The 12,891-nt window shown below is 40.2% G+C and overlaps 1 protein-coding gene across 3 annotated transcripts in view; it reads right to left on the bottom strand.

The window, feature by feature from the left end:
* LOC138770144 (testicular acid phosphatase homolog) overlaps nucleotides 1-12,891 on the bottom strand; it is a 62,765-nt gene that overhangs the window by 44,889 nt on the left and 4,985 nt on the right. Inside the window, exon 1 of one of the 3 annotated variants that reach the window (XM_069949084.1) lies at nucleotides 3,395-3,488. The exons of the other annotated variants lie outside the window; for them this stretch is intronic. Coding sequence (XP_069805185.1) covers nucleotides 3,395-3,487 — 93 coding nt within the window. The 5' untranslated portion in view covers nucleotide 3,488. Of the gene's footprint in view, nucleotides 1-3,394; nucleotides 3,489-12,891 lie in introns of those variants that run through there. 3 annotated transcript variants of the gene reach the window in all.

The raw sequence follows: 12,891 nt of genomic DNA, 5'->3' as shown, positions 1-12,891 counted from the left end.
GGAGGAGGAGAAAGCACCTTCAACTATGTACACCCATGCCAGTGATCACATAATGACAGCTTATCTTCAGAATAGGCTATCAACATCATATTCAGGAATAACCCTTCACTTTTTCATACAGCTGACAAGCAACACCATCATTTAGAGTATTTTATGTTTTCTGTGTACCTTCAAGGTATATGTCGGCAAAAAAAGTATGCCAAGTATACTGTGAGGTACTCCAAGCAGGTCCAATAAGTACCTAGCAAATGTAAAAAGTTGTAGAATGGCTTACTTCTCTACCATTAGTTCTTGAGGTTACAAGTTCAATAAATGCAACTTCTCTGCCCTGGTGTCCCCATGAAAACACTTCTGCATTGTGCCCTGGCAGTTGAGCATAGAGACATAGAAGACTAAAGGGGTAGTGCGGTGCTACACATTTATTCACTAAAAAACACACACATTACAAAAATATACAACTTTGTCATGTGTGTTATTTAAGTGAATGGCCCCCTTCCCCGTGTTTCCCCCACCCCAGAAGTGTGGTGCATTATACTCACCAAATTACTGTTGACCCCGGCCGCCATCTTTGGACAATGACGCAATCTTCAGGAGGCCGGCCAGACCGCTCCAGCCGTCCCTCATGCCGCCCCTCCCTCCGGCGCGTCATCAGCTGCTCAGCCGCGATTGGCTGAGCATAACTATGTAGCACCGCATTACCCCTTTAAGATATATATATGTTTATTTTAGGCAGGTTTACATTCAGTTACTGTAGATTTACCAACCACATGTGCTCAAATTTGTTCCAAGTATCTACTGCTCTTTCAGTAAAGTAATATTTTCTCATGTTACGTCTGATCTTACCCCCAACTAACCTAAGATTGTGCCCCTTGTTCTTGTGTTCAGTTTCACATTGAAAACACTTGCTTCTTGAACCCTATTTAGTTCTATAGCATATTTAAAGGTTTCACTCATGCCCCCCCCCCATCCCTTCTTTCTTCCAGACTATTCAGATTTAGATCAAGTGTTTCCTGGCTTTATGCTTCAGGCCGTCCACCATGTTTGTAGCCCATCTTTGGACCCGTTCTATTTGATCAATGTCTTTTTGTAGATGAGGTCTCCAGGACTGGACACAGTATTCCAGATGTGGCCTCACTAGAGCTCTATACAGCGGGATCACAATCTCCCTGATATCCATCCTTCACCAACCACAATATAATCCAACCACAACATGGTCACTAGGATATTGTTTTGCTCAACACAAAGACCAAATCCTGGTCCATGTCCTTGACCAGCAACAGTCAGGATGTTGGATTTATACAATATTCCTTTGAGAAAGCCAGTACCGAGCAATGAATCCATTACAATCTACAGTATTTCCATTTTATTAGTATCTCTAGTATCCAAGTTAAAAGAAGGGCAACAAAACAGACAATAGCTGTATTATCTCTAGCACTTTAGACTTTGAAGGACCATGGAAGATTTGAAAAATGTTGACTACAGGATGTGAATTATATCAGAATGTCTGATGTGAGATACGACGATGTAGTAAAAGAGATGTCACTAAAGAGAAGAGTAACTTAAATGGTCAATGAACATGCTTCCATGTGATTCCTAACATATTTGCAAATCCCTTCATTAACCAAAAAGTGAATCCTTAACCAGAAAAAAAAGGTCTAAAGTCTTGGCCACTAGGTGTCTCACTGTTCTGCCAACTGCTCTCCACTGTCTGATGTTATGGGAATTCAGTCTCTATTAATAGAGACACCAAGATGGAACACAGAAAGTGGTGGTGGGACATAGCTATTGCTATGCAGAGGAAAAAGTCTGGACTTTGTCCATGCAATCTACCTCCTTCAGAATGTCTACATTGTGCCTGAAAGGTAAATCAAGGCTTCCCTCTTATTTTGACCACCAATATAATTCTGGACAGCTGTCCTTTCTGCAATTACTTGTGCTGCCTCCTGAATGGAATCTCCCCATCCCTATAGCTTGTGATCTTCATCACCAGCACTTTGCTATATTCTAGAGCTTCTTATATGTTGTTATGTTGTTAACTTCTTCCTTGCTGTGATTCTTTCTGCAGCTGTTTAGTCATCAAGACACACACTGGCATTCCAGTCATCACCTGTAATCTCACGGTCAACCTGGGAACACGGGTTTAGTTCCTATGCAGCACCACCACAGGGGAACTGAAGTATTACACAATTCCCATTACAATCCTGTCTGTGTAATGTACAGAGGTTGTTAAGAAGAGGATTACAAAGTCCCCGACGACCCCCCCTTCCCTCCGCTGGGACCCTGCACAATTTGCTATAATGTGTTTGGACATAGGGCAGTAAGGGCCCTATTACAGGGGGCGATAATTGTGCGAAAAATCGTTTTATTGTTTGAATTTAAACGATAATCTTTCTCTGTGTATGTGGGCACCAATGTGTCGTTGGTCGCATCTTTTAAGGTGACTATAAAATCATTGTTAATCGTTCACAAAATGTTTGCTAAATATTCGCTAATCTTTCGTGTATGTACATATTGTCCTTTTTTTTTTTTTGCTGGGATCAGAAGGAGTAAACGGTATTAGTAATGACTGTAGAAACGATTGTGACTAACGACTATCATTCCGTGTGTTGTGGTGAATGATTTAGGTCGTTCCCAAAAACGCTTTTTTTTGCAATTTATGATTTGCGATTATTTATCGTTATTCAGCAAAAATGAAAAATCTCTTTGTCCAATAGAACATTGAAGTCCGAATTACACAGAGTGATTATCGTTTAAAAAACGATCAATCATTAGCGATCACCCTTAGGTGTAAACAAGTGAACGCCTAACAGAAAATTGTTATAATCTCATTCATCATGTGTCGAAAAAATAATCGTTGGTCTTTCAAAAATAATTCGCTAATCTGTTAGTGTAATAAGAAACCTTTCGGTCGTTTATGAAAACCTACATAATCAACCATTCTTCTGTCGCTCGAACGATTAAGCGACCATATAACGACCGCAAAAATGATCTTTCAGTACACCAATCGTATAATAATAACATGTAAATCGTTCGCTATAAAATCGCCTCTATTGATCGATCGTCACAACAAATCTTTAAAACAACAATCACTTGGAGCTTTAGTGTTCCAAACAGGCATTACACAGTCCCCATTCTTATCAATAAATTGCAGAACAGGACCTGGAGCTATAAATAGAAAAAAAAAAACACCAGCTTGTTGACTGTTTCCAAACAGCAAAATGAGATCTCTTAATACATAGTACAAATCCACTACCAGTATGTGAAAACAGCAAGTACAAGTATATAAAATCTTTATCAGTATAGATCCGTTATAGTAGTAGGTGGAGCATCACATTAGTACCCATCATTCTTTAGACTGTAATATACAACATATATACACCAACATGACTCTTACCAAAGTAACAAACTTGAGCGTCTTGGATGAAGCACCGGGGGACAATCCAATGATAAGCGCAATGTAAGCCGTCCACGTGTATGAGAAAACCATGTTACCTACACAAGCCAACATAGCATGAGCAATACCTGATTTGTCTCGCCTCTTGTGCTTTATCAATCTGCCTCAGGGGTGGGGGAACCACAGAGGTGGAAAACAAGGGAGGATGCTGAATTCACATAACATGAAGCCTGTGTTTAACATGGCATCAGTCCTGGAAGTTTTAGCACAACTAGAAGATAATGACCATAATAATCCCACAACATGAGAATATACAGTACCTATACACAGATCCCCGTATGATCTGTCATATCGCCCTAATAGACGACTCAAGTTGTGATTGGGACTCAACTAATATGGGACTTTGGGGATATCTACCTCTTTATGGAACCCCATAGACTCCTTATGTAAAGGTATGGGTGGTAGATTATTATTTACTCTGCAGAACACAAACCATGAAAACATACAGACTGCATAGAAACCCTATACTTATAACGTGTAGGATCAGCAGTCTGCGGATTTGGCTGATCGTCATCATTCTATGTATAAACAGTATTTTGGCTTGAAGATACATTATGACTTACTATACAACGTAAAAAATATAAACATATCAAACTAAAGAGACATTGGACCTGCTTCAGTGTCCAGAGCTGGTTCCACCATTGGAATATTGGCTCATGCAGACAGGTGCTTCCCTCGGCATGTCCTAATAATCTTTTGGGGACTGAAAAACAAACCCCAAAGTGGTATTCCCATCTCAACTAACTAATATAGGACTGATTCAAGTAAATATTTTTGCAAATCCTCCTCCTGATATGCCGTGGCCCCACAGTTTGTTGTCTAGGTTAGGGCCGTATTACATATCTGCTAGGTCAGCGCTCACTTACAGAGCCTATTACACGGCTCAATGATTGTGCAGCTCTTGCCACGTATATGGAAAAAAATAAAGTTATACTTACTTTTCTCGGCTCCTTGGTGTATGTTGTGTGACCATATTCACAGGATATATGAGAATGTACTGATCTGTGGGGAGTCTGATTGTTGGGACCCTCCAATGATCAGCTAGTTATTATCCATCCTCTGAAAAGGTGATAAGTTTATGTATTATCACTACTGTATCACTGTGTATTATCACTATTCTATTCCAGCACTGTTTGTGTGTTATCACTATTCTATTCTAGCACTGCTTGTGTATTATCACTATTCCATTCTAGCACTGCTGTTGTATTATTACTATTCTATTCTAGCACTGCTTGTGTATTATCACTATTCTAGCACTGCTTGTGTATTATCACTATTCTAGCACTGCTTGTGTATTATCACTATTCCATTCTAGCACTGCTGTTGTATTATTACTATTCTATTCTAGCACTGCTCGTGTATTATCACTATTCTAGCACTGCTTGTGTATTATCACTATTCTATTCTAGCACTGCTTGTGTATTATCACTATTCTAGTACTGCTTGTGTATTATCACTATTCTAGCACTGCTTGTGTATTATCACTATTCTATTCTAGCACTGCTTGAGTATTATCACTATTCTAGCACTGCTCGTGTATTATCACTATTCTAGCACTGCTTGTGTATTATCACTATTCTAGTACTGCTCGTGTATTATCACTATTCTAGCACTGCTTGTGTATTATCACTATTCTAGCACTGCTCGTGTATTATCACTATTCTATTCTAGCACTGCTTGTGTATTATCACTATTCTAGTACTGCTTGTGTATTATCACTATTCTAGCACTGCTTGTGTATTATCACTATTCTAGTACTGCTTGTGTATTATCACTATTCTAGCACTGCTTGTGTATTATCACTATTCTAGCACTTCTTGTGTATTATCACTATTCTAGCACTGCTTGAGTATTATCACTATTCTATTCTAGCACAGCTCGTGTATTATCACTATTCTAGCACTGCTTGTGTATTATCACTATTCTATTCTAGCACTGCTTGTGTATTATCACTATTCTAGTACTGCTTGTGTATTATCACTATTCTAGCACTGCTTGTGTATTATCACTATTCTAGCACTGCTTGTGTATTATCACTATTCTAGCACAGCTCGTGTATTATCACTATTCCACTATAGCAGTGCTCGTGTATTATCACTATTCTATTCTAGCACTGCTTGTGTATTATCACTATTCTATTCTAGCACTGCTTGTGTATTATCACTATTCTAGCACAGCTCGTGTATTCAGGGCCGGATTAAAGGGAGGGCACAAGGGGCACGTGCCCAGTGGCCTCCACCACTAGAGGGCCTCCACCAGCCCAAACCCAGAAGTGGTGTCTGGGAGCCAGTCCCATGTGCAAAAAGCATGTGGAAACCCTACCTGGACACAGCACTGGCCACACCGCATGCTGTCCAGGGAGGGAGGAAGGGAGGGAGGGAGGTGTAGGGTTAATCCTGTGTAAGCATCTCCCTCCCGGCAGGCTCAGACTCACCCCTGGTGGGTCTTTGAATGGATTCTTCCTGTCAAGCTTCCGGGTGCCTTTCTCCTGCCGAGGTCCTCACTCCCCCTTGCCCCTCCCCCTCACTGAGAAGTGGACTGCGTGGGACCTTAGCAAGGAAACCTGATCTCTCCAGCAGGGATGTGACATCATGGAGCATGCTGGAGCATCTGTCACAGTGGCTGACAGGCTGAAGGAACAGTGAAGAGCCAGAAGACAGATTTGTCATATGCCCAGATCAGGTGAGTATGAGGTTTTGTTTTGTATTGGCACATCAGAGCTGGGGTATATACTATAGAGGCATATATCAGAGCAGGGGTATATACTATAGGGGCATATATCAGAGCAGGGGTATATACTATAGGGGCATATATCAGAGCAGGGGGCATATACTATGGGGGCATATATCAGAGCCAAGGGCATATACTATGGGGGCATATATCAGAGCAGGGGTATATACTATAGGGGCATATATCAGAGCAGGGGGCATATACTATGGGGGCATATATCAGAGCCGAGGCCATATACTATGGGGGCATATATCAGAGCAGGGATATATATATATATATATATATATATATACATAGCCTGTGTGCAGCATATGACATGTAGCCTGTGTACAGTGTATGATATATAGCCTGTGTGCAGTGTATGGTATATAGCCTGTGTGCAGCCTATGATATATAGCCTGTGTGCAGTTTATGGTATATAGTCTGTGTGCTGTGTATGATACATAGCCTGTGTGCAGTGTATGGTATATAGCCTGTGTGCAGCCTATGATATATTGCCTGTGTGCAGTGTATGGTATATAGCCTGTGTGCAGCCTATGATATATACCCTGTGTGCAGCATATGACATATAGCCAGTGTGCAGTGTATGGTATATAGCCTGTGTGCAGTGTATGGTATATAGCCTGTGTGCAGTGTATGGTATATAGCCTCTGTGCAGCATAGGATATATAGCCTGTGTGCAGTGTATGGTATATAGCCTGTGTGCAGTGTATGATATACAGCCTGTGTGCAGCATATGGTGTATATATAGCCTGTGTGCAGCACATGGTATATATATATATATATATAGCCTGTGTGCAGCATATGACATGTAGCCTGTGTGCAGCTATATATGCCATGATCCTTAGGGTATGTTCACATGTACCATATCCGCTATAGATTATACACAGCCTTTAAGTACTTTCTGGGTGCTCCTTACTGCTTCAGGTAGTTTATATAGTTGGGAACTGAAGATAGGACTTAGACTTGCAAGTCCAGGTTCTGCCTGCGATTCACAACTGCATATGCTAGCTGTGGTGGCTAACACAGTGGGCAAGAGAGCACAGAAAGTGCTAAAGTGCTGTGTTCTCGCATTGAATTAAGTGGGAACACACCGCCATGCTCATCCCTCCCCCATCCTGTCTCTAGGGCCTGGCAAATTCCTCTGCACTGCAGCCTCTAGGGACCATCATCTGCAGAACAGAGGAGGATGCTGAGCCATACAGCCAGGAGTGAGGAGGGGTAGGTACTAAGTCCCCTACAGTAAGAAGCCACCTGTATAGAATGCTGTATGGTTTATTTGTGGGGGAAGAAAATGGGGGGGCCCCCAACAAAATTGTTGCCCAGGGCCTCCACCACCCTTAATCCGGCCCTGGGTGTATTATCACTATTCTAGCACTGCTTGTGTATTATCACTATTCTAGTACTGCTTGTGTATTATCACTATTCTAGCGCTGCTTGAGTATTATCACTATTCTATTCTAGCACTGCTCGTGTATTATCACTATTCTATTCTAGCACTGCTCGTGTATTATCACTATTCTATTCTAGCACTGCTTGTGTATTATCACTATTCTAGCACTGCTCGTGTATTATCACTATTCTATTCTAGCACTGATCGTGTATTATCACTATTCTATTCCAGCACTGCTTGTGTATTATCACTATTCTAGCGCTGCTTGAGTATTATCACTATTCTATTCTAGCACTGCTCGTGTATTATCACTATTCTATTCTAGCACTGCTCGTGTATTATCACTATTCTATTCTAGCACTGCTTGTGTATTATCACTATTCTAGCACTGCTCGTGTATTATCACTATTCTATTCTAGCACTGATCGTGTATTATCACTATTCTATTCCAGCACTGCTTGTGTATTATCACTATTCTATTCTAGCACTGCTCGTGTATTATCACTATTCTATTCTAGTACTGCTCGTGTATTATCACTATTCTATTCTAGCACTGCTTGTGTATTATCACTATTCTAGCACTGCTTGTGTATTATCACTATTCTAGCACTGCTCGTTTATTATCACTATTCTATTCTAGCACTGATTGTGTATTATCACTATTCTAGCGCTGCTTGAGTATTATCACTATTCTATTCTAGCACTGCTCGTGTATTATCACTATTCCACTATAGCAGTGCTCGTGTATTATCACTATTCTATTCTAGCACTGCTTGTGTATTATCATTATTCTATTCTAGCACTGCTCGTGTATTATCACTATTCTATTCTAGCACTGCTTGTGTATTATCACTATTCTAGCACTGCTCGTGTATTATCACTATTCTAGCACTGCTTGTGTATTATCACTATTCTATTCTAGCACTGATTGTGTATTATCACTATTCTATTCTAGCACTGCTTGTGTATTATCACTATTCTATTCTAGCACTGCTTGTGTATTATCACTATTCTAGCACTGCTTGTGTATTATCACTATTCTAGCACTGCTTGTGTATTATCACTATTCTATTCTAGCACTGCTTGTGTATTATCACTATTCTAGCACTGCTTGTGTATTATCACTATTCTAGCACTGCTCGTGTATTATCACTATTCTATTCTAGCACTGCTTGTGTATTATCACTATTCTATTCTAGCACTTCTTGTGTATTATCACTATTCTAGCACTGATTGTGTATTATCACTATTCTATTCTAGCACTTCTTGTGTATTATCACTATTCTAGCACTGCTTGTGTGTTATCACTATTCTATTCAAGCACTGCTTGTGTATTATCACTATTCTAGCACTGCTTATGTATTATCACTATTCTAGCACTGCTTGTGTATTATCACTATTCTAGCACTGCTTGTGTATTATCACTATTCTAGCACTGCTTGTGTATTATCACTATTCTAGCACTGCTCGTGTATTATCACTATTCTAGCACTGCTTGTGTATTATCACTATTCTATTCTAGCACTGCTCGTGTATTATTACTATTCTATTCTAGCACTGCTTGTGTATTATCACTATTCTATTCTAGCACTGCTTGTGTATTATCACTATTCTAGCATTGCTTGTGTATTATCACTATTCTAGCACTGCTTATGTATTATCTTTATTCTAGTACTGCTTGTGTATTATCACTATTCTAGCACTGCCTGTTTATTATCACTATTCTATTCTAGCACTGCTTGTGTATTATCACTATTCTAGCACTGCTTATGTATTATCTTTATTCTAGTACTGCTTGTGTATTATCACTATTCTATTCTAGCACAGCTTGTGTATTATCTCTATTCTAGCACAGCTCGTGTATTATCACTATTCTATTCTAGCACTGCTTGTGTATTATCACTATTCTATTCTAGCACTGCTTGTGTATTATCACTATTCTAGCACTGATTGTGTATTATCACTATTCTATTCTAGCACTTCTTGTGTATTATCACTATTCTAGCACTGCTTGTGTATTATCACTATTCTAGCACTGCTTGTGTATTATCACTATTCTAGCACTTCTTGTGTATTATCACTATTCTAGCACTGCTTGTGTGTTATCACTATTCTATTCAAGCACTGCTTGTGTATTATCACTATTCTAGCACTGCTTATGTATTATCTTTATTCTAGTACTGCTTGTGTATTATCACTCTAGCACTGCTTGTGTATTATTACTATTCTAGCACTGCTTGTATATTATCACTATTCTAGCACTGCTTGTATATTATCACTATTCTAGCACTGCTTGTATATTATCACTATTCTAGCACTGCTTGTGTATTATCTTTATTCTAGTACTGCTTGTGTATTATCACTATTCTAGCACTGCTTTTGTATTATTACTATTCTAGTACTGCTTGTGTATTATCACTATTCTATTCTAGTACTGCTTGTGTATTATCACTATTCTAGCACTGCTTTTGTATTATCACTATTCTAGCACTGCTTTTGTATTATCACTATTCTAGCACTACTTGTGTACTACAAAAATACAAAAGGTGACAGCATCCTGCCGTTTGCATTTTACAACACCTGGATGCTGTTACCTTTTGTATTTTTGTATGGACTCTATCCTGCTGCTTTTCTGCTTAGAGACTTTATTATATGTTGTGAGTCTGAAAGAGACTTATAGGAGTGCTATGGTGTCTTTTTGAATTTTAACTACTTGTGTGTTATCACTTTTCTATTCTAGCACTGCTTGTGTTTTATCACTATTCTAGTACTGCTTGTGTATTATCACTATTCTAGCACTGCTTGTGTATTATCACTATTCTATTCTAGCACTGCTTGTGTATTATCACTATTCTAGCACAGCTCGTGTATTATCACTATTTTGTTATAGTACTGCTTGTGTATTATCACTTTTCTATTCTAGCACTGCTTGTGTTTTATCACTATTCTATTCTAGCACTGCTTGTGTGTTATCACTATTCTATTCTAGCACTGCTTGTGTATTATCACTATTCTAGCACTGCTCGTGTATTATCACTAGTCTATTCTAGTACTGCTTGTGTATTATCACTATTCTAGCACTGCTTGTGTATTATCACTATTCTAGCACTGCTTGTGTGTTATCACTATTCTATTCTAGCACTGCTTGTGTATTATCACTATTCTAGCACTGCTCGTGTATTATCACTAGTCTATTCTAGTACTGCTTGTGTATTATCACTATTCTAGCACTGCTTGTGTATTATCACTATTCTAGCACTGCTTGTGTTTTATCACTATTCTAGCACTGCTCGTGTATTATCACTATTCTAGTACTGCTTGTGTATTATCACTATTCTATTCTAGCACTGCTTGTGTGTTATCACTATTCTATTCTAGCACTGCTTGTGTTTTATCACTATTCTAGCACTGCTTGTGTATTATCACTATTCTATTCTAGCACTGCTTGTGTATTATCACTATTCTATGACGTATATAACCAGTGAATCAGATGAGAATGAGAGCTGGAATCTGCTGCAGGTTACCGGCATTGTAGCTGACATGACATCATGAGCATCAGTGAGTGAAAGTGCAGTAAGAGGATTTACAGTATGGAGAATGTGGGAGGCAATAGACAAGGTGCACAAAGCCTGCCAGGCACACTGATCCAAGGCCAAAGCCGATATATTCACTGTAGCAAACAGGAAATTCCAGAGCGGACATAGAAAATAGTGTAATATCTCAGGAGGAAGCCGAGCAGATAGGCACAGCATGACTGCTTGCATAACACTACATGACTCAATCTCTCCCAGTCTGTGCTGGATTATCAGTCATCCTCAGCTGGGGCACCTGATATATAGTGTGTAAGGAAATGTGTCATCGTCTGGCACAGACATCCTACTATTCTGTACAGTGAGAACATTTGGGTATTATGTGCATTGTATCCTTATAACTGAAACCTTTGTAATACAGAGTACTAAGGTATAAAAGACATCTGATTCTCTAGTGATGGGATGAGCGCATATACTGTATACCATAGGGGCAGACCATGCACTTCTATGGGGCTCTTGGGGAAACTGGGCCCATCCCTGAATGGTACCAGTTGTAAAGACCTGCGCAGGGCTCTGCTCTCCAGAGGAACCAAATTGGTAGCAAATGGTGGGAACTGGCAAAAAGGTCAAAAAAGCGACATCAGGTGGTAAATAATGAGCCTGTTAAAGGAGAAGTCTCAGGGGGGTTTGTGGAAATGACGGGGCACAGTAGGAAAACAACAAACGGCACTAATTTACTTCTAACCATGCCAGCCATTCACCATCTGACTGTCCTCAAGACCCCCGCTGGCTGTGGGATCTCCTCTGCTGCTGCTGACGTCCCAACCTGGCTGAATGACAGTCTGCTCAGCCAGTCAGTGACCGGGGCAGAGCGCTGCTCCAGTCACTGATTGGCTAAACGGGCTGTAAATAAGCCAGGTCGAGCATTTCCCTCCAAGTCATGACGTCATCACAACTCAGGGGAAAATGGTTTCTAGTGGGGGTCTCAGATCTTCTGGCATAGCGATTCGCAGGCAAGGGGAGAGGTAAGTACACGTTCCCCATCATTTCCCATCCTGCCCTTGGGATAAAAAAAACTCCAGGCTTTTCCTTTAAGTACTTGGACAGTTGTTATCAATTACAGCCCAGTATTCTATATAGTGTGTGCACTGCCAGCCAACTTCCCATTGACTTCAATGGAGTGCACAAAAAAACTCACAATTAAATTAAAAGTGTACCTGTCTTTATGACTTTCTAAATCTAAATCAACAGTACATGTGATATAAAGCATGTTTGCTATTTACATTCATTATTTTCTTTACTTATCATGCTTTAAACCAAAGCTGTACTTACTTGTATCCAGGTCCAGTCTCCTGAAGGCAGATTTTTTAGTCTTTTGCTGGTTGAAAAAAAAAGAGATAAAACACAGGAAGCCAGCCTGAGTGCTCACCGAGAGAATGCAGTCATGTGATTGATGGACACATTGAGCCGTGACTCTGTGTACTAGCCAGAATTTCTGTGTTTAGTTTCTTTTTTCAACCAGCACAGGACTAAAAATCTGCCAAGAGACTGGACCTGGATACAAGTAAGTACAGGGGCGGTCTTGGCATTTCTGGGGCCCCAAGCGAAGTTATGTCTGGGCCCCCCCCCTCGACACGCGTTCCAAAACAATAGACCGCTGTGTGTTGTCCCCAGTAGTATATACCCCTTGTGTCCTTCCCCCAATAGTATATACCCCTTGTTTGCTTCCCCCAGTAGTATATAGACCCCTGTGTGTTCCCCCAGTTATATATAGCCCCCCCGTG

The sequence above is a fragment of the Dendropsophus ebraccatus genome, chromosome 12 (genome assembly GCF_027789765.1).
Source record: "Dendropsophus ebraccatus isolate aDenEbr1 chromosome 12, aDenEbr1.pat, whole genome shotgun sequence".
NCBI classification, from domain to species: domain Eukaryota; kingdom Metazoa; phylum Chordata; class Amphibia; order Anura; family Hylidae; genus Dendropsophus; species Dendropsophus ebraccatus.
Note: the sequence above shows the minus strand (reverse complement) of the source record. Positions and strands in the feature narration are given on the sequence as shown.